This window comes from Sapajus apella, unplaced genomic scaffold, assembly GCF_009761245.1.
Source record: "Sapajus apella isolate SASKATOON/1434 unplaced genomic scaffold, GSC_monkey_1.0 scaffold55, whole genome shotgun sequence".
In the NCBI taxonomy this organism is placed as follows: domain Eukaryota; kingdom Metazoa; phylum Chordata; class Mammalia; order Primates; family Cebidae; genus Sapajus; species Sapajus apella.
The window spans coordinates 13,427,283-13,451,845 of NW_022436995.1; the positions used below are offsets into that span (position 1 = coordinate 13,427,283).

At 42.1% G+C, this 24,563-nt stretch overlaps 1 protein-coding gene across 9 annotated transcripts in view; it reads right to left on the minus strand.

Annotated features, from left to right (window-relative positions):
* ADPGK (ADP dependent glucokinase) overlaps nt 1-24,563 on the minus strand; it is a 40,368-nt gene that overhangs the window by 4,097 nt on the left and 11,708 nt on the right. For 8 of the 9 annotated variants that reach the window (XM_032244747.1, XM_032244746.1, XM_032244745.1 and 5 more), the window contains exons 3-6: nt 23,173-23,235; nt 4,353-4,473; nt 842-1,038; nt 98-196 (exon numbers count right to left, since the gene is read on the minus strand). In XM_032244747.1, coding sequence (XP_032100638.1) covers nt 98-196; nt 842-1,038; nt 4,353-4,473; nt 23,173-23,235 — 480 coding nt within the window. The remainder of the gene's footprint in view (nt 1-97; nt 197-841; nt 1,039-4,352; nt 4,474-23,172; nt 23,236-24,563) is intronic. The other variant, XM_032244753.1, reaches the window with a different exon arrangement.

Sequence of the window (24,563 nt, forward strand, 5' to 3'; positions counted from 1 at the left end):
CAGTCCCTGAGCCCAAACACATGGTCCCAGTGCACAAACAAGCTTCTCTGCAAGGCTCTGAGAGGACTGGGGCCGAACGATGGTCCCATGTGGTTACCTGATGCACAATGCTGCTCATGAGCTCCCTATTGGTCATACTGGCCAGCTCTAGGTGAACTGGAATACCAGTGGGGATATCAGAAATGGAGGTTACAACCTGCAAAGAGAAGAAGAGAAGCACTACCATTAGAAATAGAAGGAAGTCAGGAAAGGCAAGAAAAGATCAGATCCTGAGGCAGTTCCTTAGTAATGGCCTTCTTTGCATGCTCACGAGAGCTGCAAGCAATGTGGGTCCCCCACCACCTGTGGACAAGGGACACTTTTCCCACCAGGGAAGCCTAGGCTGTGCAGAGCCATCAGGGATACAGATTCAGAGATGACAAAGAAATGTCCCTGTATATTCGTGTGGCCAGTCTGTTCCTGGGACCTAACAGAGCTGTTCACTTCGACTGCTGTACGAATCTGTGGGAGTCACAGCATAGCTGATGTGAAGTGAGATGATACAGATATAACACAAAGGACACGAACTACAAACCCTGCAGCTTGCAGCCATGGTCGGTTTAGCATAGGATGCAGAGGCTCAGGCATGAAGATGTTCTGACCTGTCCTACTCAAGCTGCTGCCCACGTCTGAAGGGACAGTGAGGTGCCTCACTGCAGCAGGAGGGAAGCTCCACAGCCAGCTGCCAAGATATGTTCCTGGGAGGCCAGGACCTAAGGCAAGGCAGCAGACGCCAAGAGAGGCTGGAACCTGAAGAAAACCACCAGCTGAGATCTGTGAAATTCTGTAACGGTGCCATTACCTCCAAGAGTCTCTTCCTCTGGAGCTCCTTGCTTTGTCCCTCCATCATGTGCAATCCAGAGAGAACCACCAGGTCTGGCTGAAACTCCTCCAGGCTAGACACAAACACCTCCAGCATATTCATGGCCCCGTTGGAGAGGTCGTGAGAGAAGATGAATCGGTTGGCATGGGGAGCTTTTAACTGGCCCCACTCCTCCCCTGGAAAAACCCAGTCAACACAATGGGAAGAAAAGGAAGAGGCTTTAGGTCTCCTAGCTGTGGGGGCACTTTCAGGCACCTCACAGGAGCCTTGGCTCCAAGCAGGCTGGTTTCTGGCTGAGGAGACCTGACAACAATGGTCTAAGGTCAGCATGGCACTGGAAGAAACAAACCAAATACCTAAATCCAAACTCAACCAAGAAACAGAAAGTATGGGTGCTATATGCCTTTTTTAAGGTAGTTCTCTCCCCGAGTTCCAGGAGAGCCCTACCGTCCACTGAGCTCTCAAACACAGGAGAGACAGTACAGAGCGGCAGCATGACTTCCAAACACCGGCACACAGCGCGCAGCACGCACGCCCCGCGGATAGCGCAGGCTGTCACTGTAAGCACATTCTTCCTCACAGCAGTGCCCTGAGCATCTTTCATTTAGTTGGAACTTAAGCAGGCTGAATTCCTTCCCAACAGCCAAACTCACTGCATCTCCTCTTCCCTCCTGCCCACCAGTGGTTTCTGGGCACCTGATCTAAAGGCTCAGATTATCTGGCTGCTCCAGTTGCTTCTCTGTGAGTTGCTTTGGAGGAATGACTGGTTAAGACCAAGTTCAAGTGCTAGCTCTTCCCTAAATGTGAAGCCTTCCCTAATTCTACCACCCCTGAGCAGACTTGATTACCTCCTTTCTGGGGCCACCACTGTACCCTAATACAGGACTGAGTACATAACTTTGCAATTACTTTTTTTTTTTTGAGATGGAGTTTCGCTGTTGCCCAGGCTGGAGTGCAATGGCGCAAGCAGCTGGGATTACAGGTGCCCACCACCAGGCCTGGCTATTTTTTGTATTTTTAGTAGAGATGGGCTTTCACAGTATTGGCCAGGCTGGTGTCAAACTCCTGACCTCAGGTGATCTGCCTGCCTCGGCCTCCCAAACTGCCGGAATTACAGGCGTGAGCCACTGCGCCTGGCCTGCAATTACTTTTTCAGGTGTCAATTTCCGGCAGTAAACTGTCAGCTGAGGACAGGGCCTGTGTCACCTTCTATCACATTCCTTCGGTGTCATGCTGCGCCAGGCATACAGCCATGGGAATGAATTAACAAAAGAACAATAGGAGAACAGACTGATGACCTAAATGCCCATGACAAAAAATACGGGTATGAACTCCAAATCCAACATTCTGCAAGTCAAGAAAGACTCTGTACAATGGGGAAAAATACATTACACTGATATTCTCCAGAGAGGAAGACAAGGACTCAACCCTTCAACAGTGACACCGCTAGGAAACACGACCTAACTTAACCCAGGAGCAAACAGCCACACAGTATTCAAAATAAACTGATTTCTTCAGGAAGTGACAGGGGCAAACACAAACAGGCTTCCACAAGGTAAGGACAAGAAGGACCGTGCAGAGCTGCTTGCTGTTTCCAAAGGACACAGGGCGGAGGGGTGGCCGGAGAAGCAAATGGGTGGAATTCTGCCTGGAATGGTAGTTAGCGCCCCTCTTTCCTCACGAGGTGTTGTATTCATTTCTGCAAGCAATCTCTTTTCTCAATGTATCATTCTGCCCTTAGCCAGTAAGTCAGCAAAACCTCTGTGTAGAGACTCACTGGATTCCCAGCCCAAGCCTGAAAATGGGCTTCTCTGGGGAGGCCTGGTAAGAGAGAATGTGATTAAAAAAAGTGGACCAATCCTTTTGGAATTTCCCCAATGAGGTTACAGAGAAGCTGGGGATGGATTTCTGTTGAGAGTTGGGCCCAGGACTGCTGCCACCAGACTAGGATCCCTCCTGGGGCCTAGGAAAATGTCACCTCACATAAAGTTTAACCAAAGTCCACTGCTTTGTACCCAGAAAAATAAGGCATGGGAAAGAAAAACTGAAGTGTGGAGCTTATAAACCCAAGGATGGAGACACTCTTTGTGAGGTGAACTGTGCGGTCTCCTTAACTACACACAAGGCACAGGTGTCCAATACAACGCCAAAGTCTTGATGAAGACATGACTCTCCACTCTGTTGTCCCCAGGGAAAATGACAGAAACCAGGAATCAAAGGTCCCCAGTTCATGCTGTGGGTGCCAAAAGAAGTGAGATGAATCTGGACCTCACGGCAGCAGCTCCTCAGAGCTCATCCTCAGCTATTCCAGACCCTTCCAGTCCACAGGCAGGTCATTCTTTTCATCCAAGCTGTTCACAAAGTTTCTGCACACCAATCAACCTCTTAATCCTTACCACAACAAAGGATTAATTCTTTAAAAACAATCACACTTACTTCCCATTAGGGAAACTAAAGCTGAGAAATCCAAAACTTGTGTAGCATTAAGTATGAATTGCCTACATCAACAGTGTGTCCCTAATTTTCAGACCCTACCTTTCTTTAATTCCCAACTGATTCTAGTAAGCACCTGAAAGGGAGTCAGAACATGTTCTTTTCTACCTGGAGAAAGGCATAATGCTTAAGAAACAACATAGTTCATGCCTTACGTTACTCACTCTAGTGGAGAAGATTGTCTTAATTGACTTGAAAGTAGTTCACTGAAGAGTATTAAGTGCTGCTTTAAGGTATCAATTAGTCTGTTTAGATGCTTGAGTCTTTAAAGTGAATTAATAATGTGTTGAATCAGAAACTCAAGAGTGAGTTCTGAGCAGAGGGAAAAATATAGCAGCATATACACAGAATCAAAGTATGTCCAAGTATTTAGATTCTCTCAGAAACCAGATGCCTAATCCATGTAACACGTACAGTCTGCCGGAAAGCGGGCATCAGATGCAGTGGATGTGGATTTAGCAACATTAGAACATCTGATGGGAAACATAGTACTGCTAAATACAAAACACTTCCACTCACACCCCCAAGGAGAAATAAAATGCTGCAGAGAAACTTGCCAGAAGCTTGGAATTAACCCCAAGCAGCTTGGAACAGCCAGTCAGAAAGGCCTAGGGCAGAATCCAGCACACAGTTGAACGGATGCTACCTGCCTTTCTTTCTCTTCTTAGTAATAAAAGAAAACTTTATATATGTGTGTTTAACACATTTTCATTTTTATGTGAGATGCTTGCTTTCCTACAGCCCGATTTCTCTTGGTTCACAGCAATTCTGTTTGCAGACCTGGGAATTTTCTTCCATGTTGTAATACTCTGTCAGTCTCCCTTGAGAGAATGACCAGTGTCACTTCAGTAGAACCAATAGGTCGGGAAACCTTCAGTATGGCAAAAGCAGGATCCTACCAATTTACAAAGATAAACTTCTGGCATGGTCACACCCCAATCTGACAATACACAGTCCCCTGACTGGTCTTGCCACCATTACTTACTCATTTCCTTACCTGATTGATATTCTAAAATGAGGTGGAATTCATCCACTTCCTGCAATGACTCTGGTGGAACAAAGACATTGTCATCAAGAAGCTCATGTAGCTTTGGACCAACTGGACCGCAAAGAAGAACCTGCAGATGAGCAACACAAAGTCTTCAGGAGACCTGTTCCTTTCCCCACAGAATCTCAACAGCACCCCAGGACAGTACGTTCAGGCTGATTCTAATCATTTCAACAAACTATTGGAACCCAAATCTAATTCTGAAAGCTGTAGGTTTGGAGGTGTGCAGAAGGTATGCCACCAGGGCTAAGGCCTGTGGAGGGTATGGCCATAATGCAACCAGAACTGAGAGGCTAACCAAAGAACTGTCATAGCCATCAGGCACCTTTGCAGCTGCTGCATCTCATCTCCTCTGCTGTGGACTGCACGTTTGTGTCACCTCTCCAAACTTAGATGAAGCCCAAACCCCATGTGGCTTATCTGGAGATAGGGCTTTTAGAAGGTAATTAATATTAAATGAGTTCATAAGGGTGAGGTGCTAATCAGATAGGACTGGTGGCCTCCTAAGAAAAGATAGATATTAATTTCTCTCCCCGCACTGCATGCACCAAGGACAAGACATGTGGAAACACAGTGATAAGGTGGCCATCTGCAAGCCAGGAAGAGACCTCTCACCAGAAGCCACATCTTGCCAGAACCTTGATCTGGGGCTTTCCAGTCTCCACTGAGAGAAAATAAACTTTTGTTGCTTGAGCTATTTTGCTACCATGGCAGCCCAAGCAGACCCTATCCCTGCTTTCTTTCTTCACTCACACCTTGTGCAGGCAAACAGACATGGGATGTTGTCTGCCCAAAGCTGCCAGATCAAAACAACTGTTCCAATATGAGATTTTTTTTTTTTTTTTTTTGGAAAGGGTTTCCCTCTGTCTCCTAGGCTGGGATGCAGTGGTACGATCTTGGCTCGCTGCAACCTCTGCCTCCTGGGTTCAAGCAATTCTCTGCCTCAGCCTCCCGAGTAGCTGGGATTACAGGTGTCCACCACCATGCTTGGCTAATTTTTGTATTTTTAGTAGAGACAGGGTTTCACCTTCTTGGCCAGGCTGGTCTCGAACTCCTGACCTCGTGATCCACCAGCCTCGGCCTCCCAAAGTGCTGGGATTACAGGCGTGAGCCACCGTGCCTGGCTGGGTGCCTGTAATCCCAGCCACTCAGGAGGCTGAGTGAGAGAACTGCTTGAACCCAGGAGGCGGAGGTTGCAGTGAGACAAGATTGCAGCACTGTATACTCCCAAATGGGTGACAGAATGAGACTCCATCTCATCCCAACTGAGAGAGTTCAGGGGAAGGTGCTCTGCAACTTTTCCAAAACCTTTTTCTTCAACTCCAACCGGGGACTCCCTCTGGCTAGTCTTTCTAGAAGCCATTTCACATCTGTTCCTGTTACTCAACGCCAATGAACTACTGTTTTTGCCACACCATTCAAGGCCAGGCTAGCAGACTCAAAAGCCACCCGACAATGAGGACTGCACTGAGATTTAAAGGAAGGTCCCCAGAGACTATCAGCACTTCTTCAAGGTTTTGTTTCGTTTTTCATTTTTTTGAGGCAGAGTTTTGCTCCGTTGCCCAGGCTGGAGTGAGGTGGTGCAATCATAGCTCACCACGGCCTTGACCTCCCAGGCTCAAGCAATCCTCCTGCCTCAGCCTCTGGAGTAGCTGGGACTACAGGCAAGAGCCACTCCCATCTGGCTAATTTTTTATTTTCATTTTTAATAGAGACAAGGCCTCACTATGTTTCCCAGGCTGGTCTTGAACTCCTGAGCTCAAGAGATCCTCCCGACTCAGCCTCCCAAAGTGCTAGGATTACAGGCATGAGCCAACATACATGGCCCGTTTCAGATTTAATATGTCCCACTCAGAAGCTTCAAAAGGCATTAACTTGCTAATTAACTGCTTGTTTATAGACTGCTTTGTACAGAGGTACTTTTGTGTTATCTAACAAATCCCAGTTTCTGGATTAAAATACACTCTTCTCCCTTTTCTGCCTTAACACATGCCCATTACGTATCAATTCTGAAAAAATCTTGCCCCAACCACTTTACGCCCTTTCTCTAATTCTTGGCTAGTGTTTCACTTTCCAAGATGACACAATAAGGGCCACAGGCCATATTTACCCTCCTGCCTGAAACAACAAAAAAGACAAAATACATGAAAACAATGGTTTTCAAAAGATTGTGTGGATATCAGACAATAAAGTATGATCCCTAAGAAACAGGAAGAAACTGGCCAGGCACGGTGGCTCATGCCTGTAATCCCAGCACTTTGGGAGGCTGAGATGGGCAGAGCACTTGAGGTCAGGAGTTTGAGACCAGCCTGGCCAACACGGTGAAAACCCGTCTCTACCAAACACACAAAAACTTTAGCTGGGCGTGGCAGTGCACATATGTAATCCCACCTACTCAGGAGGCTGAAGCAGGAGAATCGCTTGAACCTGGGAGACAGTGAGCCAAGATTGTGCCACTGCACTCTAGCCTGGGTGACAAAGTGAGATTTTGTCTCAAAGAAAAAAAAAAGGAATAAATTTAGTAAGCCCTACAAATGCCTCAGCATATTACTGTAAGAGAATTTCCAGATATACAAAACCTGAAAGAATTTATCACCAGCAGACCTGTGCCACAAGCAATGTTAAAAAGAAGTCCTTGTGGCAGAAGGGAGAATGACACAAGACAGAAATATGTTTTTGGTTTTTCTGGGGATGGATCTTCGCTCTGTCGCTCAGGCTGGAGTGCAGTGGAGTGATCTCGCGTCCCTACAACCTCCACCTCCTGGGTACAAGCAATTCTCCTACCTCAGTCTGGGATTACAGACACATACCACCACGCCTGGCTGATTTTTTTCATTTTTGTATTTTTAGTAGAGGTGGGGTTTCACCATGCTGGGTGAAACATGCTGACCACACCAGGCTGTTCTTGAACTCTTGACCTCAAGTGATCTGCCTGCCTCAGCCTTCGAAAGTGCTGGGATTTCAGGTGTGAGCCACCACGCTCAGCCAGAAATATGGATCTAAACAAAGAAATGAAGAGCAGAAACAGTAATGCTAAATAAGTATATAAGATTATTTTTCTTATTATTTAAATGTCTTTAGGAGATAACTGAAGAAAAGTACTAACAAATGTAGTGTGAGGTTTATAGCGCGCAGAAGTAATATATATCACAATAACAGCATAAAGATCGGAGGGGAGAAAGAGGTACAGGTACACCTCATTTTATTGTGCTTCACTTTACTGTGCTCTGCGGATATTGCAGTTTTTACAAATTGACAGTGTGTGGCACCCCGTGTTGAGCAAGTCTATGGGCACCATTTTTTCAACATGTGCTCACTTCGTGAGTTTTCACATCTCAAAGTTTTTCATTGATTAAATCTGTTATGGTGATCTGTGATCAATGATCTTTGATGCTACTACTCTGTTTTGGGACACCGCAAATCATTCCCACATAAGACGGTGAACTTAATTGATAAATATTTTATGTGTTTTGACTGCCCCATCGAGGCTGTTCCCACCTTTCTCCCTCTCCTTGGGCCTCGCTAATTCCCTGAGAGACAACGATATTGAAATTAGGCCAGTTAAATACCCTACAATGGCCTCTGTGTGTTCAAGTGAATGGAAGAATTGCACATCTCTCACTTTAAATCAAAAGCTAAAAATGATTAAGCTTAGTGAGGAAGGCAAGCAGAAAGCTGAGAAAAGCCTCTTATGCTGTTAGCCAAGTTATGAATGCAAAGAACACTCCTTGAAGGAAATTAAAAGTGCTACTCCGGTGAACACATGGATGTAAAAAAGCAAAACAAAACCAAAAAACAACAGCAAAAAAAAGAAAGCAAAACAGCCTTATTGCTGATATGGAGAAAGTCTGAAAGGTCTGGATAGAAGATCAAACAAGCTACAACATTCCCTTAAGCCAAAGCCTAATGCAGAGCAATGCCCTAACTCTCACCAATTCTATGAAGGCTCAGAGAGATGAGGAAGCTGCAAAAGAAAAGTTAGAAGCTAGCAGAGGTTTATGAGGTCTAAGGAAAGCTGTCTCCACAACATAAAAATGCTAGGGGAGGCGGCGAGTTATCCAAAAGATCTAGCTAAGATCATTGATGAACACGGCTAAACAACAGATTATCGATGTAAACAAAACAGCCTTCTTTTGGAAGGTAATGCCAGATAAGTGCATATTGTAAGAATATGCCATCTAGGACTTTCAGAGTTGGAGAGCAGAAGTAAATGCCCACCTTCAAAGCTTCAAAGAACAAGCTGACTCTTGTTAGGGACAAACCTAGCTGGTGACTAAGTTAAAGCCAACGTTCACTGACCATTCTGAAAAATCCTAGGATCCTTAAGTGTTATGCTAAATCCACTCTGCTTGTGTTCTATATATAAACGGAACAACAAAGCCTGAATGACGGCATACCTGTTTACAGCGTGGTTTAATAGGTATTTTAAGCCCACTCTTGAGACCTATTGCTCAGGAAAAAAAAGATTTGCTTAAAAATATCACTGCTTGCCATAAAAATGGGTAAGTTCATGTCCTTTGCAGGGACATGGGTGAAGCTGGAAACCATCATTCTCAGCAAACTAACACAGGAACAGAAAACACCGAATGTTCACTCCTAAGTGGGAGGGAGAACACATGGAGACAGGGAGGCAAACATCACACACCAGGGCCTGTAGGGCAGGAGGGGGGAGAATAGGGGAGCATTAGGAGAAACACCTAATGTAGATGACGAGTTGATGGGTGCAGCAAACCACCATGGCATGTGTATACCTATGTAACAAACCTGCACGTTCTCTACATGTATCTCAGAACTTAAAGTATAATAAGAAAGAAAAAAAAAAAAGCAGAAAAAAAGGGTAGTGTCTATTAATGAAAGTAAAACTGTGAGCCTTAGGAACCACCTACAGACTCATAATATATTCGTTGGTCACATTATCTGTTAGCAAATAATTACCACAGGTTAAGGGACTAAGTAAACAATCATCTTATACTTAAAAAAAAAAAAAAAAATCACTGCACAGTGACAGTTTACCTAGTCACCCAAGAGCTGTGATGGAAATGTATAGGGAGAAGGATGATGTTTTCATGCTTGCTAATACAACATCCATTCTGCAACCCATAAATTAAGAAGGAATTTTGACCTTTTTTTTTTTTTTTTTTTGAGACAGGGTCTGGCTCTGTTGCCCAGGCTGGAGTATAGTGGCTTGATCTCAGCCCACTGCAATCTCTGCCTCTTGGGTTCAAGTGATTCTCGTGCCTCTCGAGTAGCTGAGACTAAAGCCATGGACAACCATGCCTGGATAATTTTTGTATTTTTAGTAGAGATGGGGTTTCACCATGTTGGCCAGGCTGGTCCCAAACTCCCAGCCTCAAGTGATCCACCCACCTCGGCCTCCCAAAGTGCTGGGATTACAGGCATGAGCCACTGCACCTGGCTGGAATTTTGACTTTCAAGTCTTATAATTTAAGAAATACATTTCATAAGGCTATAGCTGCCACAGATAATGATTCCTCTGATGGATTCGGGCAAAGTAAACTGAAAACCTCTGGAAAGAATTCACCATTCTAAATGCCATTAAGGACATTTATGATTTATAGGAGGAATTCAGAATATCAACAGCAACAGCAATTTCAAAGAAGTTATTCTAACCCTTTTGGATGCCTTTGGGAAATTCAAGACTTCAATAAAGAAAGTAACTGCAGATGTGGTGAAAACGGCAAGAGAACTAGAATTAGAAGCGGGGCCTGAAGATGTGACTGAATTACTACAATTTTCATGATAAAAATTTGAACAGATAAAGAGTTGCTTCTTATGGATGAGCAAAGAAACTGGTTTTTTGAGATGGAATCTACTCCTGGTAAAGATGCCATGAATACTGTTGAAATGACAATAGATGATTTAGAATATTACATATACTTAGTTGATAATGGCAAATAGCAGAAGGGTTTGAGATGACTGACTCCATATTTTTTTTAATGGGAACTGACTCCAACTTTTAAAAATTTTTAAATTTTTCATTTTTAGGGATAGGAATTCACTCTATCACCTAAGCTGGAGTGCAGTGGTATCATAGCTCACAGTAGCCTCAAACTCCTAGGCTTAAGACATCTTCCTGCCTCAGCTTCCCAAGTAGCTGACGCTATAAGGACGAGCTACCATGCCCAGATAATTTAAAAAAAAAAATTCTTTTTTAAGAGATGGGGTCTTGCTATATTGGCCAGGCTGGTCTCGAACTCCTGGCCTTAAGTGATCCTCCTGCCTCATTCTCTCAAAGTGCTGGGATTACAGGTGTGAGCCACTGTACCTGGCTTGATTCCAATTTTGAATGAAGTTCCACTATGGGTAAAATGCTATCAAACAACATCACATGCTACAGAGAAATCATTCGTGAAGAAAGGAAGAGTTAACTGATGTGGCAAACTTCCTTGTTATCGTATTTTTAGAAACTGCCACAGCCACCCCAACCTTCAGCCACCACCCTGATCAGCCATCAACATCACGGTAAAAGGCTCTGCCAGCAAAAAGATTACCACTGTCTGAGAGCTCACATTGATTGTTAGCATTTTTGGCAAGAAAGTACTCTAAAACTGTGTACATTGTTTTTTTAGACATAATAGGATTGCATACTTGCTTGATTATAGTACAGTATAAACATAACTTTTATTGCATTGGGAAACAAAAAAAAATTCATGTGATTCATTTCATTGCAGTATTTATTTTATTGCAGTAGTCCAGAACCAAACATGCAGTATATCTGAGGTATGCCTGTACAGAGTTATAAAGTTCTTAGAATATACATGGTGGTACATCAATTGAAGGTAGACTGTGAGCCGGGCGTGGTGGCTCATGCCTGTAATCCCAGCAGGGATTGGGAGGTCAGATCACAAGGTCAGCAGTTCGAGACCAGCCTGGCCAATATGGTGAAATCCCATCTCTAGTAAAAATACAAAAATTAGCCAGGTATGGTGGTGCGTGCCTGTAATCCCAGCTACTCAGGAGGCTGAGGCAGGAGAACTGCTTGAATCTTGAAAATGGAGGTTACAATGAGCCTAGATCACGCTACTGCACTCCAGCATGAGTGACAGAGCAAGACACTGTCTCAAAAAAATTAAAAAAATTAAACTTTATCATAGGTATGTATGTAGAGGAAAAGGCGTAGTATATGTAGGGTTTGATACTGCCTGACATTTCAGACATCTACTGGGGGTCTTAGAATGTATGTTCTGTGGTTAAGAGGGGATGACTACTTTTTGGTGAAGAAATAAAAAAGACAGTTGTTAGATGTTTTGAGGAGGTCAGTTTTTACCCTGAAATGTTTGTTGTCCACTGGGACGTGACAATTTGACTGTGCACCTGTGAAATACTCTAATTGCTTTTTAAACGTAAGACTACTGGGTTACAGCCCTGGTGGCAAATATTAGATTATGTTTTGATGAGCCAGACCTGGGCATTAAATCCTTTTTTGGACTCTGTCTTCATTTAGCAATTAGTTTGCTTTTTTTTATTTTCAGTTTTATCTTTTATTTTATTTTACAATAAATGAGTAATGCCTGTAATGCCTATAATCCCATCTCCTCGGGAGGCCAAGACAGAAGAATCGCTTGAACCCAGGAAGTAGAGGTTGCAGTGAGCTGAGACTGTGTCACTGCACTGTAGACTGAGTAACAGAATGAGACTCCATCTCAAAAAAAAAGAAAGAAAGAAGACTGTGATGAGCTAAAGATGTACAGTACAAACCCTAATGCAAACACTAAACAAGAAAAAAAGAATTATAGCTAATAAGTCAGAGAAGGTAAAATGAATCATAGAAAATAATCGAAAAAAGCACAGAAAAAGAGGAAAAAAAGATAGAGATGGGATAAACAGCAAACAAATAGCAAGATGTCAGGTTTAAACCTAACCTGATATATCAATAATTACATTAGATGTAAATGGTCCAAAGAGTCCAATTAAAAGGCAGAGATTATAAAAGTGGATTAAAAAGCAAGCCCCAACTACATGCTGTCTATAAAAAATACACTTTAGGCCCAGTGCAGTGGCTCATGCCTGTAATACCAGCACTTTGGACAGCTGGGGCAGGCAGATCACAAGGTCAAAAGATTGAGAACATCCTGGCCAACACCGTGAAACCCCATCTCTACTAAAATACAAAAATTAGCTGGGCATGGTGGCGTATGTCTGCATTCCCAGCTACTCAGGAGGCCAAGGCAGGAGAATCGCTTGAACCTGGGAGGCAGAGGCTGCAGTGAGCTGAGATTGTGCCACTGCACTCCAGCCTGGAGACAAGAGCGAGACTTCATCTCAAAAAAATAATTAAAAAATAAAAGGTCCAAGATGGCCAATTAGACACAACTCCACCACACAACACCCAGCGAGAGAGATGCAGAAATCTAGAGATCTCCTAGCTCCAACCGAGGTACCAGGTATATTTCAATGGGTCTGGTCTGATGGTGAGCAAAGCCCACTCAGGGCAGACCGAGGTGGGGAGGGGTGCTGCTTCACCCAGAAAGTGCGTCTGACTGGCGAGTCAGAGGCTCCCCCTATGGCACTCTGGTCCAGATACAGTGCTTCCCCCAAAGCCTCAGCAATACACAGAACAGGGGATCTTTGCCAGTCAAGCACTGGGGAATTATAAGTGCGGAGTTGAATAAGAGCTGGCGGACTGAGCTATCGCCCCCTCCCACCACCAGGAGAGAGGGAGCTGTAAGTGGGAGCGGCTGGGTGGGCCCCTACCCCACTACCGGAGAGAGGGGAAGCTGAAAGGAGGAGACAACTGGATGCGGCTGGGTGGGTCCATACCCTCCCCTACAAACCCCAGAGGGCTGAAGCTCTGACTCTAGTGGGTTGCGCAGCCAGTGCCACAGTCTGAGATGAACCCTGAAGGATCCAGCCCAGTGGAAGAAAGGCACAACCCACCACTAGAGGGGTGGGACTGGGTTACACGTTTTAAGAAAAAACATAGGAAACCTACGTAGTAGCAACGGGACTGCGTTCTTGACACCCCAGCAGCCCCTACAGGTCAGCGGAAGAGGCAGGCCTAATCTCCCAGTATAAACAAAAAAGACACAGGAAGCTTCCCTAGTAACCTAAAGGAGTCCCTAGAAACCCAGTAGTGCCTCCACAGGCAGACAAGCGACCTCATGAAGCAGCTCCCTGACAACACTGCCCGGTAAATCCACAAAGATGAGAAAAAACCAGCGCAAAAAAGATGAAACCAAAGACCAGAACACCTTTCTCCTTCAAGGGGTCACAACTCCTCAACAACACAGGATCACAACTTGACCGACAAGAAGTGTGACGAATTGACAGAAACAGGCTTCAGAAGGTGGATAATAACAAACTTTTCTGAGCTAAAGGAACACGTTCTAACTCAATGCAAAGAAACCAAAAACCTTGAGAAAATGTTAGACGAAATGCTAACTAGAATAACCAGCTTAGAGAACATAAACGACTTGATGGAGACGAAAAACACAGCACGAGAACTACATGAAGCAAACAAGAGTTTTAATAGCCGAATTGATCAAGCAGAAGAAAGGATATCAGAGATTGAAGATCAACTCAATGAAATAAAAGGAGAAGGCAAGACAAGAGAAAAAAGAGTAAAAAGAAATGAACAAAGCCTCCAAGAAATATGGGATTATGTGAAAAGACCTAACCTATGCTTGATTGGTGTACCTGAATACGATGGGGAGAATGAATCCAAGCTGGAAAACACGCGCCAGGATATTATCCAGAACTTCCCAAGCCTAGCAAGGCAGTCCAAAATTCAAATTAAAGAAATACAGAGAACTCCACAAAGGTATTCCTCAAGAAGAGCAACCCCAAGGCACATAATCGTCAGATTCACCAGGGTTGAAATGAAGGAAAAAAATGCTAAGGGCAACCAGAAAGAAAGGTCAGGTCACCCACATAGGGAAGCCAATCAGACTCACAGCAGATCTCTCAGCAGAAACCCTACAAGCCAGAATAGAGTGGGGGCCAATATTCAACATCCTTAGAGAAAAGAACTTTCAACCCAGAATCTCATATCCAGCCAAACCAAGCTTCGTAAGTGAAGGAGAAATAAAATCCTTTACGGACAAGCAGATTTTGTCACCACCAGACCTGCCCTAAAAGAGCTCCTGAAAGAAACACTAAGCATGGAAAGGAACAAGTACCAGTCACTGCAAAAGCAAACCAGTGGGCAAAGACCAAAAATGCGATAAGAAAATGAGTCAACTTGTCAAAAAATGAGTAACAAAATGGCAGGATCAAATTCACACATAACAGTATTAACATTGAATGCAAACGGCCTAAATGCCCCAATCAAAAGACACAGACTGGCAAACTGGATAAAAAGTCAAGACCCATTGGTATGCTGTATTCAGGAAACCCATCTCACATACAAAGACACACAGAGACTCAAAATAAAGGGATGGAAGAAGATTTACCAAATAGAGAACAAAAAAAAAAGCAGGGTTTGCAATCCTAGTCTCTCATAAAATGGACTTCAAACCAACAAAGATCAAAAGAGACAAAGAAGGACACTACATAATGGTAAAAGGATCAATTCAACAAGAAGAGCTAACTATCCTAAATATATATGCGCCCAACACAGAAGCAGCCAGATACATAAAGCAAGTTCTTAACGACCTAAAACGAGATTTAGACTCCCACACAATAATAGTGGGAGACTTCAACACTCCACTGTCGATATCAGATCAACGAGACAGAAAATTAACAAGGATATCCAGGACTTGAATGCAGAGCTGGACCAGGCGTACTTAATAGACATATACAGAACGCTCCACCCCAAATCGACAGAATATACGTTTTTCTCAGCACCACATTTGCACTTACTCTAAAATTGACCACACCATTGGAAGCAAATCACTCCTCAGCAAATGCAAAAGAACAGAAATCATAACAAACGGTCTATCAGACCACAGCGCAATGAGACTAGAACTCAGGATCAAGAAACACACTCAAACCGCACAACCACTTGGAAACTGAACAACTTGCTTCTGAGTGTCGACTGGATTAACAATGAAATGAAGGCCGAAATAAAGATGTCCTTCAAAACCAACCAGAATGAAGACACAACTTACCAGAATCTCTGGGACACCTTTAAAGCAGTGTCGAGAGGGAAATTTTATAGCAATAAATGCCCACCAGAGAAGAGAGGAAAGATCTAAAATCGACACCCTATTGTCAAAATTGAAAGAGCTAGAGAAGCAAGATCAAAAAAACTCAAAAGCCAGCAGAAGACAAGAAATAACTAAGATCAGAGCAGAACTGGAGGAGACAGAGACACAAAAAACCCTTCCAAAAAATCAATAAATCCAGGAGCTGGTTTTCAAAAAGATCAACAAAATAAACCTTTAGCCAGATTAATAGAAAAGGGAGAAGAATCAAATAGATGCAATAAAAAACTATAAAGGGGATATCACCACTGATCCCACAGAAATACAAACCACCATCAGAGATTACTACAAATAGCTCTACTCACATAAACCAGTAAACCAGGAAAAAATGGATAAATTCCTAGACACTTGTGCTCTACCAAGACTAAACCAGGAGGAAGTTGAAACCCTGAATAGACCAATAACAAGGGCTGAAGTAGAGGCAGCAATCAATAGCCTACCAACCACAGTCCAGGTCCAGATGAGTTCACAGCTGAATTCTACCAGATATAGAAAGAGGAGCTAGTTCCATTCCTTCTGCAACTGTATCAAACAATACAAAAGGAGGGAATCCTCCCTAACTCATTTAATGAGACCAACATCATCCTGATACCAAAACCAGGTAGAGACAACTAAAAAAGAAAGCTTCAGGCCAATATCTGTGATGAACATCGACGCAAAAATCTTCAATAAAATACTGGCAAAAAGACTGCAACAGCACATCAAGAAGCTTATCCATCACAACCAAGTAGGCTTCATCCTGGGGATGCAAGGCTGGTTCAACATACACAAATCCATAAATGTAATCCATCACATAAACGGAACCAAAGACAAAAACCACATGATTATCTTAATAGATGCAGAGAAGGCCTTTGACAAAATTCAACAGCCATTCATGCTAAAAACTCTCAATAAACTAGGTATTGACAGAACTTATCATAAAATGATAAAAGCTATATATGACAAACCTACAGCCAATATCATACTGAACAGGCAAAAGCTGGAAGAATTTCCTTTGAAATAAGGCACTAGACAAGGATGCCCTCTCTAACCACACCTATTCAACATAGTATTGGAAGTTCTAGCCAGAGCAATCAGGAAAGAAAACGAAATAAAGGATATTCAATTAGGAAAGGAGGAAGTCAAACTGTCTCCGTTTGCAGATGACATGATTGTATATCTAGAAGACCCCATCATCTCAGCCCCAAATCTTCTCAAACTGATAAGCAACTTCAGCAAAGTCTCAGGATACAAAATCAATGTGCAGAAATCACAAGCATTCCTATATACAAATAACAGACAAACAGTCAAATCAAGAGTGAACTCCCATTCACAACTGCTACACAAAGAGAATAAAATACCGAGGAATACAACTAACAAAGGATGTAAAGGACCTCTTCAAGGAGAACCTACAAACCACTGCTCAATGAAATAAGAAAGGACACAAACAGATGGAGAAACATTCCATGCTCATGGTCCGGAAGAATCAGTATCCTGAAAATGGCCACATTGCCCAAAGTAATCTACAGATTTAACATTATCCCCATCAAGCTACCAATGATCTTCTTTACGGAACTGGAAAAAAACACTTTAAACTTCATATGAAATCACAAAAGACCCAGCATATCCAAGACAATCCTAAGCAAAAAGAACAAAGCGGGAGGCATCACACTGCCGGACCTCAAACTATAATACAAGGCTACAGTAATCAAAACAGCATGGTACTGGTACCAAAACAGAGACATAGACCAATGGAACAGAACAGAGACCCCAGAAGAAACACCACACATCTACAACCATCTGATTTTTGACAAACCCAGCAAAAACAAGCAATGGGGAAAGGACTCCATGTTTAATAAATGGTGATGGGAAAACTGGCCAGCAATGTGCAGAAAGCAGAAATTGGGCCCCTACCTGTCACCTTACACTAAAATTAACTCCAGATGGATCAAAGATTTAAACATAAAACTGAACGCCATAAAAATACTAGAAGAAAATGTAGGCAAAACCACCCAGGACATAGGCATAGGCAAGGACTTCATGACTAAAACACCAAAAGCAATGGCCATAAAAGCCAAGATAGACAAATGAGATCGAATTAAACTCCAGAGCTTCTGTACAGCAAAAGAAACCATCCTTAGAGTGAACTGGCAACCAAAAGAATGGGAAAAAATTTTTGCAATCTACCCATCTGACAAAGGGCTAATATCCAGAATCTACAAAGAATTAAAACAGATATACAAGAAAAAAACAACCCCATGAAAAAGCAGGTGAAGGATCTGAACAGACACTTTTCAAAAGAAGACATATATGAGGCCAAAAAACATGAAAAAATGCTCATCACCACTGGTCCTTAGAGAAATGTAAATCAAAACCACACTGAGATATCTCACGCCAGTTAGAATGGCGATCATTAAAAAATCTGGAGACAACAGATGCTGGAGAAGATGTGGAGAAATAGGAAAACACTTAACATAGTTGGTTGGAGTGTAAATTAGTTCAACCATTGTGGAAGACAGTGTGGCGATTTCTCAAGGATCTAGACCTAGAAATTCCATTTGACCCAGCAATCCCATTACTGGGTATATACCCAAAGAACTATAAATCCTTCTGCTATAGACACATGCACACGTATGTTCATTGCGGCCCTGTGTACAATAGCAAAGACCTGGAACCAACTCAAATGCCCATCAATGGTAGACTGGACAAAGAAAATGTGGTACATATACACCATGGAATACTATGCAACCATAAAAAACGATGAGTTTGTGTCCTTTGTAGGGACTTGGATGAATCTGGAAACCATTATTCTCAGCAAACTGACACAAGAAGAGAAAGCCAAACACCTACTGTTCTCACTCATAGGTGAGTGTTGAACAACGAGAACATGTGAACTCCGGGAGAGGAGCATCACACACTGGGGGCAGTTGAGGGGTGGGGGTAGAGGAGAGACAGCAGGGGGTGGGGAAGGTGGGGAGGGATAACACGGGGAGAAATGCCCGATATAGTATGCACCTAAAATAAAATGAATTTTAAAAAATAAAAAAATACACTTTAAGTAAAAAGATGCAAACAGATTAAAAGCAGAAGGATGGAAGAAAAAGATATACCATGCCTATACTAATCAAATAAAAGCTGGAAAGGCTATGTCAATCGAAATAGATTTCAGGGAAAAGAGTATTATGAAATGATTTTATTTATTCCTAGTAATGATAAAGAAATTAATTCATGAAAGGGATATAACAATCCTAAACTTTTGTGTGCCTAATAACATAGTTTCAAAATACATAAAGCAAAAACTTACAGAACTACAAGGGAAATAGACAACTGTCCACAATTAAAATTGGAGATGTCAACATCTCTCTTAATAATTGATAGATTAAACAGACACACAAAAATCAGTAAGAACAGAAGACTTGAACAACACTATCAGCCAACTTTACCTAATTGACATTTATAGAACACTTCACCCAACAACAGAAAGGCTCATGTATATTCCTGAAGCTTTCAAGTAAACACGGAACCTCACCAAGATAGACCATATTCTGGGGCATAAAAATGTCTCAAAAACTTAGTAGAATTCATGTCATAGAAAGCATATTTTCTGACCACAGTGGAACTGAAATAGAAATCAGTAACATAGTATCACATTGGCCATGAAATAAAAAAAAAAAGAGAAAAGTAAAAAAAAAAAAAAAAAAAAATTTGAAATCAGTAACAGAAAGACATCTGGAAAATCCCCAAATATTTAGAAACTAAATAACATACCTCTAAGTAGTCCATGAATAGTTATTAAATGGCATATCTCAATAAAACAAAGGGAAATGAGTAAATATTCTTAACTGAATGAAAATAAAAATAACGTATCAAAATCTTTGAGATGCAGCTAAAGCAGTTCTTAAGGCGAAATTTATAGCACTAAATCCCTATATGAGAAAACAGGAAAGGTCTCAAATCAATGACTGTAATTTCTTACCTTAAGAAATTAGAAAAAGAAGAGCAAGTTAAATCTGAAGCAAGCAAAATTCAATGAAATAGAAAAATAGAGAAAAACCAATTAACCAAAAGCTCATTACTTACTAAAAAGAGCAATAAAACTTATAAACCTCTAGCCAAACTGATCAGGAAAAAAAAAAGAAAATACAAATGACCAATATCAGGAATGACAAGGAAAACATCATTACAGATTGTAGAGATCTTAAAGGAATCATAGAATACCATAATTAACTTTATGCAAATAAATCCAACAACTTAGCAGAAACGGACAAATTCCTTGAAAGACATAAACTACTAAGCCTCATTTTAAAAAAAGGAATCTGGTTTTTTGAATTTTCAGAAAAAAAGAAAAAAGGAAAATCTGGATTTCCCTGTATCTGTTAAAGAAATCAAAGTTATTTTAAACCTTCCTACATAGAAAACCCTGGGCCTGGGAAGGCTTAAATTCTATAAACATTTAAGGAAGGCACAATACCAATTCGACACAAACTGTTTTAAAAATTGGAGAGGGGGCCAGGCATGGTGGATGAATACCAGCACTTTGGGAGGCTGAGGCAGGGGGATCACCTGAGGTCAGGAGTTCAAGATCAGCCTGGCCAGCACAGTGAAACCCCTTCTCTACTAAAAAAATACAAACATTAGCTGGGCATGGTGGCGAATGCCTGTAGTCCCAGCTACTTGGAAGGCTGAGGCACGAGAATCACTTAAACCTGAGAGATGGACACTGCAGTGAACTGAGATCACGCCACTGCACTCCAGCCTGGGCAGAGCAAGACTCTGTCTCAAAAAAAAAAAAAAATTGAGGAGAAGCCCACTGTGGTGGCTTACACCTGTAATCCCAACACTCTGGGGAGGCTGAGGCAGACAGATTGCTTGAGCTCAAGAATTGAGACCAGCTTGGCCAACATGGTGAAACCCCAACTCTGCCAAAAATACAAAATAATTAGCTGGCTGTGGTGACATGTGTCTGTAGTCCTAGATACTCAGGACCTTGGCTGAGGTGGGAGGATGGCTTGAGCCCAGGAGGCAGAGGTTGCAGTGAGCCGAGATCATGCCACTGTATTCCAGCCTGGGTGACAAAGCCAGAACCTGTCTCTAAATAAATGAATGAATGAATGAAAAAAGAGGAAACACTTTCCAACTCATTCTATAAGGCCAGCATTGCCCTGACAGCAAAACCACAGACATTACAAGAAAAGAAAAATACAGACCAATATTCTTCACGGACATTGATGTAAAGATTTTAAACAAAATTTTAATACATTGAATATATGAAAACAATAATGAATATATCAGAACTAAGTAAGCTTTATCCAGGAAAGGCAAGGTTGGTTTAATATGTGAAATTTAATATAATTACCATACATCAAACTAAACACACAATAACCTCAGTAATTTAACAAAAGCAGCATTTGACAAAATAAAATAGCTATTCCTAATTCTTGGCTAAATTCCACAAGTATATTTTTTAAAGGCACGGTTCCTCTCCTGAAATTTGGCTTTTATTCTATCATTCCATTAAAACTTCCTTTACTATATTCATCAGCATCTATTTCTGAGATACAATATAGCATGGCTGTTAGGAGAATGGGCTCTGGAGCTTGACTACTTGAGTTCAATTCCCAGCTCTACCCATTACTAGGTATGTGATTTTCACCAGTTTTAACTTCTCCATCCCTCATTTTTCCTATCTGCAAAATGGAGATAATAAAAGGACTTCCCTTATAGGGCCCTGTGAAGATTTAAATAAGTTCATACATATATAAAGCACCTAACTTAAAACAGTGCCCGATATATGATAAAAAAACTGCAGAAGGAAGTGCTAGCTAAGATTACTACCTCTGGAAAATACCTAGTTCTTAAACTCTGTAGTTCTCAGATGATCTCTCAGGCTACACGAGAAGCATTTCAGCAAGGTAAACTGAGTCTCTTTTAGAGTGCATACTGAGTGGTGAAGCAAAGGCAGAGCCTGACACTTGAATCCTGGCTCCATCATTTATTAGCCAGGTGACCCTGAGCACCTTACTTAGCCTCTCTAGATCTCTTTATCTCTGAAATCATAAGATTGTTGTGATGATTGAGTAATAGAATACTTTTCTTTCCTCAATCTCCTACCAAAGCTGGACTTGTTTTATTAAAATGCCTTCCAATCAGACTGGTACCAGGGCCAGCTTCTCCAGAGACCAAGAGCAAATGCTGGTCCTAGGGGAGGTCAATATTGAAAGGTCAATCTTGTAACTCAGCTATGGCTTCCAGGGTATTGTCTTCCCAGAGGCCAGAATTATTTCTCAGGATCAGGAGGGTGGCCTCTTAGAAACCCATGAAAACTCCTGGGATTCCGATGGGAATGGCCTGGCCTCTCTCTAAAGGGCCTATGATCAATCTCCTTTTATTCTACCTATTAGTTGGTAATACTTCCCAAGGTCAGCCCTGGAATTTATAATCTTCTCTATTTGGGAGTTAATTACTATTTATAAACATGATGACTGCAAAAGTCTATATTTTCTTATTCTTTCTTAAAAGTCTATTTTCTACTCTAATATTCCATGAGAACTTAATTCCTATTAAAATATGAATGTTCACATTTTAATATCCTCTCAAAACTGAAAGTACATCTACCACTAGCTAAATAGCATGGCTCCATATGAATTTTTCCCTGAAATTGCTGATGACCTATCCATATTACTGAGTTCATCTCTGGGTTTTGGTTCCACCACTTTGACCCACATTTCTATTTTTATGCTGGTCCCCCAAAACAAGAAGACTGTTCATAGTCCATTCCCTACTGCTAGCAGTCACAACCATTCTGCACTGACCAAGGTTATTTACTCAGGAATCATCTTCGCTAAATCTCTTCTTTGTTCCCCACGTATGGTCTAGTCAAGCCACCGTAGTAGGTTCTAGATATATACGTGTCTCCTTTCTGGCTGCTCTAACCCAAACCTTGATCATTTTACAGCACAACAGTGATAACTTTCTTGCTGGCCTCCCCCCTCAGGCCTATGGTACTCACAGCAAGAAAAACTTTTTATTCAGGTGTTATGGTGAACATGGCAACAATTTTTAATTCTACTTACACCAAACAATTTAAGTCTTGAAGACACTCCCCTACTGACTGTCATCTAGTGGCTTTTATTTTTTGGCAGTTGGATCCAAGTTCACCAACATGGCTAACTATGTTTTCTCTCGTTGCTTGTATAATCCTCAGTCTCAAGGCCCACATGCTCCTATTACATGATATGGTACCTAAGAACATGGGTTATTGGGTCAGACTGCCTGGGTTAAATTCCTCGTTCCATTACTTATCAGTTGTGAACCTCTCTCTTAATCAAGTTTCCTCATGTAGAAAGGAAGAACAATAGCAGGACCAACTAGCCTGACAGGGTTATTGCAAGGATTAGATGATTTATGTAAAGCACTAAAGACAATGTCAGGCACACAGTAAACACTCACGAAATATCAGTTACTACTGACCTCCTACTGTTACTGATTCCTAACAAAAGACCCAGGGTCTAGTACATAGCAGGTACATAGCAAGTTGAATCAAGGAACAGAAACCCATTCTTGCTGCTAAAATTATTCAAACACTAGTGAAAGGCACAGGTTTTTAATCTGAAATTTTGACCTACCTTTAAATCTGAGTTGGCTGCAAATTTCTGTCCAATTAAAGCTGCATTTCCTCCTACATAGTGCTGTAAGAGAGTTCAAGGCTTTTAGACAGTATTTTAATACAACCAAATCACCCAAGTTTAATCATTATTTATTTAAAAAATTTACAGTCCATTTTTCCAAAAACATTTTGAGATGATTTTACATCAAAGGATACAGATTAAGTTAATGAAACACAGAAAGTGAGTTATAAGGAGAAGAAATAAATACGACAACCATGAAAATTAGTCTGATTGCTTTAACTATAGATCAAATTTAGCTCTGAGCTTACAAGTAGCCAGAACAGACATAGAAAACATGAAAAGTGTGGACAGGGCTTGGCTTATCTTCTACATTATAGTCTTCTAAAACGAAGAAAAATGTCACTATCCTGTGGAGAATCATTCACTAGATACTATAATGAACTAAAATCTAACTCTTTTTTTTTTGAGACGGAGTTTCGCTCTTGTTACCCAGGCTGGAGTGCAATGGTGCGATCTCACCGCAACCTCCGCCTCCTGGGTTCAAGCAATTCTTCTGCCTCAGCCTCCAGAGTAGCTGGGACTACAGGCACGCACCACCATGCCCAGGCTAATTTTTGTATTTTTAGTACAGACGGGGTTTCACCTTGTTGACCAGGATGGTCTCGATCTCTTGACCTCATGATCCACCCGCCTCGGCCTCCCAAAGTGCTGGGACTATAGGCGTGAGCTACCGAGCGCAGCCAAATCTAACTCTTGAGTGAGGCACATACGGGCTTTATATCTAACCCATGCGTTCCTTACCACCTTCATCTCCTGCCCTTCCCTTCCACATCCTGCTGCTTACAGCTCTCCAAGTCAGCCTTCCTCTGTCTCTCTGCCTTTGGCACATGCTGTTTCCTTCCATTAGGACACCCTCCCCTTCTCATATACGTACTAGGCAAACCCCTGATCACTTTCCAACAATCAGCTGCAGTGTCACCTCTTATGCAATGCCTTCTCTGTTACCCTTTCCCCACTGACATCTGTCTTCACGCTGCCCTCACCAGGTAAGATTACAGATCTCTTCCTACCCCTTATAACTTGAACAAACCTCTAACATGGCTCTTGTCCCCTTGGGCCACTATCGTCTGGGCACAAGACTAGCTCTTTCGGGGCGGGGACTGTCTTCTAAGTGTTCAGTAGATGTTTGTTGCTAAATTTTGAGAAATGAAGAAATACACTGATGTGTTAGGAAATATAAAGGTTTTCCTGGGAGTAAATTCTAAAGATAATGGGCCCTAACATAGGACAGTATTTTCCCTTAAACACCACATCTCTCAGGTGAGGACCTGGAGAACAGATTCAGGGCTGGTGTTCCACGTTGCTGACTAAGGGTGGATTCACGTGCC